The sequence below is a fragment of the Charadrius vociferus genome, unplaced genomic scaffold (genome assembly GCF_000708025.1).
Source record: "Charadrius vociferus isolate BGI_N301 unplaced genomic scaffold, ASM70802v2 scaffold257, whole genome shotgun sequence".
NCBI lineage: Eukaryota > Metazoa > Chordata > Aves > Charadriiformes > Charadriidae > Charadrius > Charadrius vociferus.
The window spans coordinates 1758234-1765636 of NW_009649473.1; the positions used below are offsets into that span (position 1 = coordinate 1758234).

Here is a 7403-nt window from a genome sequence, read left to right on the forward strand (position 1 = left end):
AGGAATGCTGATAGATAAGTCAGATACCAGTATGACATACCAGTCTTATTGGTCGGTCTCAAAACTTGGTATATGGTGTGACAGCAAGATTTACCATTGGATAGAGCCTCGAGAGTGCCAGAATTTCTATCCATCATCTGATTATTTTTATTCAATCAATACCTCTATTTCCATTCTTCACTGAAGTCAAAGATATTTTCTTACTATCCAATTCATGAGAGGTTAGGAGGAAAGGGATAAATTCTTTCTTCATCCAAGGAAGAATCTCAAGGATTTATTTCCTTAAGAAAGTCATTGTTCCATAAGGAAAGGAGAAGGTACATGGGAAGCAACTGGGAACTAGAACTCAAGGATGAAGACCCCACTTTTGACAATACAGTTTTTCATGAGCATCTAGAGTAATGAACTCAGCACTAGGTTTAATGACTCTTCTCTTCCAAGTTTGGGAACTAATTCCAGGTTGACTAACAAGCAAGAGCAATAATATATCCATTATGCATATGTGCTACTTACCATAGATCTACTACATTCCCATGGTAGCCCAAACTAAGGGCAATTTTATTCTTTCTTGCATCTCTAGAATAGATTAAAAAGATTGGTTGAAGAAAATGCACCTCATGTAATTCCATCTTGCAATGTACAAACCACTGAGTCAAACCCAGCAAAAAAAGTCTACACAGTTTCCAACACTCATCTAGGCAACAGATCTTTCAAGCTTTATGTAATTGTTAATCGCTGATTCCAGAAAGCTTGAGGGATGCAAGTGTAACATTATTTGTAATTGCTCTATGCATATTCATGAAACTGAATGAAGACACATTTAACATATATAAATGATATGAAGCATTGGTAGTGGTTTGCAGTATGTGTTGGTAGTCACTAATAATGACTGCTGCTGTTTGGAAGGATGGATTCACATTCAGAAGCAGACCTGGAATAAGAAGGTGTGTCCCTCAACTCCTTCTATAAGCACACTAAAATGTCACAATGCAGAAAGATGCAAAGTGCGGATTAGGAAGCAGAGATAAACCCACTGAATTATGTTACAAGTCATACCTAAGGCGAGCAATGCAATGGTCCAGGTTGTTAGAGATTTCCATCAGCCATCCCTGCTTGTGACGTTTCAAAAGTGCTGCTTCATCGACCTAAGAAAAATAGCAGAGGTCTTAAAACTCCTGTTTCCCCTACCCAGTCACTTTTACCTTTAGTTTTTCAATTAGCCTGCCAGAAAGAGTAGCAACTAGATAAAGGGAATAGCTCTGCCTTGGCCTTAAGAATATGGAGTGATTGTTCAAATACTTATTTTTCCTCTGATTTTTTTTTTTTTTTACACTTTCTCTTCTCTTTTACTCCAGGCTCAAAGCAAGAAAAAAGGCTTTTTGATACATCACTTCCCAAAATATTTTACAAACTGAAAATTATTACAATTGTACAACGGTTAATTTTTTCTGCCAATTTTAATTATTCTTATTGTTTCCTTTTGTGATTACATTAGAAAAATGAAAGCCAAAATGTTTCCAATTTATTTTTCAAATCTGGATATTTTCTGTGAAAATAAAATTTCTATTTAATTAAAGAAATATTTTCTTCCATCAGCTCAGAGATCAACATTTCTGCCAGACTGCCCAGGATGAAGCAATGGTTTGCTGAATAAAATTGACCCTCACTTTTGTTCTTTGACTGCTGGTTGAAAATTTCAACCAAATATGGAAAAGAAAAGAGGAAAGCATTTTCTTGTCTCAGCTGGCTCGTGCCTCTGAAAAATGGAATGGATCAAAACAAAACTACATTTTTAATTCCCTCTTGAGCTCTTTGAAACTCCAAACAAGCTCAGTCCCAGATCTGTACTGTCTTCTGGGCTCAGCTTCTGCGTGTGTCAGTGTGTATATGCATAGGAGACAGCTGGATAAAAATATAAATGGATAGACAAACTGTGGAGGCTTTGGCACAGATTCTGTATTAATGGTTCAATGTATAAACTTGCACATCATTAATACTTTTATAATGAGCTATCAGTGGCACAAAGCAAGTTGCAAAATTAATTCAAGCCAATTTTCTGGGGTAGCAACAGATTTAAACACCCACGGTGGGCTGTGTGCGTAAGAACACAACTTGAGTATCTTTTAGTACTTCATTAAAGCATTTTTACTTCTCTATAATTCATTCTATTTTTTCTCATTAACAAAGTATTTATATGTAAATTAAGTTCTGTATTCAGGAGTTGCTTGAGCACCAGGAAACCTTTTCTTTCCTAATTATTCTTAGCACAAGAAACCTTCCATCATTTCCCACATCAGTAATAAAGACTATCCTTCCAAAACCACAGATTATGATAATATCAGTGTCAGTGCCAATGGAATTATTCAATAAAGTCAGGTGCCATGGGGGACAGCTTCTTTGGGAGTTATTTAAATCAGCACAGGAAGAAAGATACTAAATGGTTTGTATGAATTACAGGAATTGGTTTCATTTAAAGCTCAGTATAAAACAGATCAGATCTACTTAAATCTGTTACCACATCCTACATATTTTACTTCAGCCCTCTCTGACAGTCTTAGTCTTTCACAGGCTTACTAGCATAGTCAAGAAAAATCAGCTTACTTTGAACCACATTTTCTAAACTATGCTCATTTTTTGATCAGCATCGCAGTAGTTTAAAAAAATTGCACAAACATGATGAGCTAATGTCACCTCCAGTGTAGCCCTAGAGAGCTTAGAGGAGATAGTCTGGCCCTCCGCACAATTATTTCATAAAATTACAATCATCTGCTTCGTGTCAAACAGAAGAGGTAAAAGACTTGCACCATTAATCCCTTCTGTCTGAGTTTCAGAAGCCCTGGCTGACAAAATGACATCTCTTGCACAATTCAATGTCATTTGCATAAATAGTTCCTTAAATAAATAAAATGTACATATATATAGCTGTCCACATGTGCTCCTGAGACTCATTTCCGACAAGGATCATCCCACAGGAGATAAAAACCAGGCGATATTCAGTCTCCTGAACAAAATCATCTGTAGCCGTAGAGATGAAAAGGACAAAGGACTGCTGTGAATCGCATTCACTGGAATCTTTCTTTTGTATTCTAGCATTTGAAAGATTATGATGACAGATTAGAAGTCTGAATAAAGACAATTTATTCAACAACAAATTCAATAAATTTATTTCATCTGCAGGGAGTACCTGATGAGATCTCAAATACACACAAAACTCATGTACTAACAAAACCACTTTTGCACCGTCATTGTAAAACAGATGAAACTCTAACCTTCCATGAATAAGACCTGAGTTAGAGCAGGTCACATTTACTGCATGCCACGTGGGCAGTCTGACCCATTATGTTTTGAAGTTTATTTATAATTGCCATTGGTCAGATTGCAGTATTCTTATCCTTTTCATTGCAGCAAGTGACATGCCCACAGCAGAGGTGTGCCAGCTAATTCTCTCCATAAATGACTTTGGCCGAGAAGGCTAAACTCCCACGCCTGTGAGCTCTGACTGGAGCTTACTTCTCAAAAATCTCTTTTCCTCTGGAACAGTAACAAGAGCTCATTAACTGCAGATAGTCAAAAGAGCTCAATACATTTTGGTCGGTCCTGTATCTGCTCCACCAAGAGTGTTTCCCAAGTGTATTGAATTCAAAGGTAGTCATGAGGAGAGAAATGCATGGAAATGTTTGTTTGTCAATAGTCAATATCATTAAAGATATTCACTCCCATTTTCACAGAACTGTAGAGCAACATTTTCTGTTAAAAATTGTTGCAGTGTTTTTTGTAGGCCATCCTTCCATCTGATTTGTCAGAACAGAACCCTGTGATAAGCATAATAGCTGAAAATTGCATGTATTAGGAGAACCTGATACTTTTCTATATGAAAATGTATTTCAGTCAAAACTTGCAGGCATATATACTTAATCAAGATTATGATGTTGGTGTTCTGCATTATATGAGATACTTAGAGATATCTGTGGATCCAGTGGATCCTATCATACACTTTACTGATTGCTTGGACATTAGCAGTCTTTGATTCACAGATGGTTATTAGATTCTCTTTGTTTATGGGAGGAAATAGCTGGGCTATTTTAATATATTTGGAACAGAGAAACATTACGTCAGGATGAAAGACTCTCTACAAAGAATAAATGCTGTGGGTGAGCTTCAGGGAACAGGGAAAATGCCACTACAGAATTTCTCCTCTATCAGCATTTTCCCTTAACAGAAATTACCTTCTTTGTCTACAAACTTGTAGACATAAGTGCTTGTAGTTATCCTCACCATCTTCATACTGAAGCCAACTTTAAAATTCCCAGTTTTACAAAATCCCATTGACTTCAACGAATCACACCACCAAGCAACTTCATTAGTCTCAACCTTGATGAGTGAATCATACCAACATTTTTAACAGGTACTTTCCGTTGCACCTGATAAGGGTGCCAGAGGCATTAAAGATTAATCATAATGTAACTAACACCTTTTTAACAGACTTTTTGTAGCATAAGAGGGTGTGGTTCCCATGGGAATTGCTTGTGGAAGTTACACCCTTTCACACATGAAATGAGGGTAGCTCAAGCACTGAGAAAGGCTCATCTGACAGCATCATTCTGCACTATTTGTGAAGGAATCCTAAGAAGTTGCAGTCCATATCCTCACAGTCTGATCCAGTGAGTGAACAAATAGAGGGCGAAATAGCAGTGAAAAATGCTCAGCAATGAAAAGCACAGACAGATCTTAGAAAAGAGTATCTTTACATGACTTTAGCTTGTCAGGGTTACTTGAGGAACGTGTCAGATCAAGAGAATGAGGGTTCTGATTCAGCACATGAACAAGAGATGACAAAATGAAAGAAGCATTGCTCTCACCTCTGCAATGATCCCCACGCACCCAGCAATGACTGCAGCCTTTGCTTGAGCCCCACTCATCCCTCCAAGACCAGAAGTAACAAACACCTTTCCGGACAGGTCTTCTGCCTTCAAGTAGCGACGGCCTGCATTGAGCACTGTGAGCTGCACACACAATACAGCAGTTGTCAGGAGCTGGTTTTCCTAGAGTACCTGAAATTTAAAGATCTGTCCCCTGTGCAAACAGAGGTTGAAACTTGGGGGTCATTGGGACCATGAAACTGTTTTAATCTTTTAAGAAGGAAACATGTCTTAAACTGATGTTATGAAACCATCTGTCCTGATTATGTCTATTTCTCTCACCATGAAATAGGATGGAATAATAAGTGTTTCCCAACATGCTGCTCTTGGGGTATAGAAACTTATTCAGGACGGCTGCAAAGGACAGCTGAGGAAAACAGCTAAGAAAATGTTTTCATCTAACAGATTTGGTCAATTCCTACTTCAGTTATTGTAGCTAGATATGAGCTCAGATTGAGACCTTGACTGCAGATTCCTTCAGGTCTGTGTTCTGGATAAGATGCCCAGGACTATCTGAGTGGAAGGACACTGATTTTTTTAAGAAGCCAGTAATGAGAATTTCTCTGGTAGCCACAACATCCTCTTGCAGCAATCCAATCCACTCCAGTCACCAGTGACTGCGGGAGATACCCTCCTCCAAAAGGTACCGACAAATAGACCATTCCCCAGTTTCTTACCACAGTCCCATGGACTATTCCCTGAGGCCCAATGTAGCAGTAGCTCCCTGCAGTCATCTGACCATACCTAGCAATAGCAACAAACACAATTGTACCACACGTTACTCAGGCTGGAATGAATTCTCTACATGTCTATGTATGTTTCTATTATAACAAAAAAAATGTCTGTGCTTCCATTCATTGTTAAAGATCTGCTATTATCAAATTCATAACTTAATGGAGTTTCTTCATTAGCAATGCACCAACATGTTTTCAGAGGATCATTTAGCTCTTAAAATTGAGTTAAAAAAAAGGATGGATCAAAAAACTGAGTGTAAACTTGTTCTGGTATTTAGCATAGTGACTAGGACACAAGGACACTCCTTTTCACATTGTTGGCATTTTATGCCATTGGTTTCCAGTGGCACTCATGCTTCTAAGTCACATAGTCACTTTCGAAGTTGCTAGCCCAGAATAGTTGTCCATATACCTATGAAATTCCCAGGAAAGTGGCAATTCTCTATTCATGGACATTCTCTATTCATGCCCATTCTTCCAGCTCCTTTATCTGTACACACTCAGCTCTCTAGTGGTTTTAATTTATTCTCGCCATGGTACAAAACAGAATAATAATCCTGCTCATCAACTAGATGAGCAGTAAAAGAGTAGGTAAATAATCATTCAAAAAATATAAAAAATGATAACTTTCTACTTCAAAGCTTTCTCTTAGTGCAAAGGAATGTTTCATAATTTGTGTTTTCTGTAGATTGCAAAACAACCACTGCAAAGTGGAACCAGCCAGTGCTGTAAGTAGGTTATGATTAAGGCTTCAGACTGTAATTCAGCCAAGTCCCACACATAAACCTAATACTAATTCCTAGCAGACCTCAATTACATCCTTATATATGTGGCTGAACATAACTCAAACTCCTAAGTAATTCCACTTAAGTGTGCATTAATGCTTTGTAGCATCATGACTTTGTGCAGCACAGTTGAAATCCCTCTACATTAGAAATTGTAACCAGCCACTGCTTGATGTCTGAATTACATTTTAGTTAACTATTTGATATGTTTTAATGGTGAGGTATCTTCTTACATTGTTACTCCCAGAGCAAACATCTTCTCATATTCATCTCTGGTGGAATAGTTGGGAATCACCTAACAATCAAAAGAAAACCCAGATACGCAAATTAGAGATTTAAGCACATCTTTTTAAGAGCATACATTTCTTTATGTCACACACATAGAAAAAAATTCCAGTGTTTTATTCTATGCATTCTAGTATTAGAAAAAAAAATGTCTGGTCTTTCTGGCAGTGTGACTGTCATGCAAATTTTAAGGAAAACAGTTCTCTAGCCACAAAACTAGCCTGCAGAGAAATAGATATTGAATGTCTCAAAAGGCTGGCAATGAACCAGTATGTTCACTTGTCCAGCTTTTCTTCCAAGCAAAGCAATCCAGATATTTGAGCATCTGATGAATAGTCATCTGTCTATTGAGGGCTTTTAAATCTTCCAAACTCAGCCTAGCTGAACTGTTTTGGTCAAGAACACGTACAGCTCAGGCTCAGTTAGAACAGAAGTCGTCTCATAAGGAGAAGGTTGTTCTCTCCATCACTGCATATCAGCACACTTGAGGTGAGAGCAACTGTACTGGAATAAATGCTGCAGAATTTGGACCCCAGATTCTCCTGCGCGCTGTTGGAAGTTCAGGTAGCATAAATAATATTTTAATTCAGCAAATACTTGAAAACTAAACAGAAGAGGAGAAAAAAAGACAAAACAAGATACTAATACCTACCATACCATTAGTAATGATTAATCGAGGA

At 37.7% G+C, this 7403-nt stretch overlaps 1 protein-coding gene across 1 annotated transcript in view; it reads right to left on the reverse strand.

The window, feature by feature from the left end:
• Nucleotides 1-7403, reverse strand: part of UROC1 (urocanate hydratase 1) — a 44132-nt gene that overhangs the window by 21000 nt on the left and 15729 nt on the right. Inside the window, exons 6-11 of the mRNA XM_009889888.1 lie at nt 7376-7402; nt 6672-6733; nt 5597-5663; nt 4860-5003; nt 1057-1145; nt 514-576 (exon numbers count right to left, since the gene is read on the reverse strand). Of these exons, the coding sequence (XP_009888190.1) occupies nt 514-576; nt 1057-1145; nt 4860-5003; nt 5597-5663; nt 6672-6733; nt 7376-7402 (452 nt within the window). The remainder of the gene's footprint in view (nt 1-513; nt 577-1056; nt 1146-4859; nt 5004-5596; nt 5664-6671; nt 6734-7375; nt 7403) is intronic.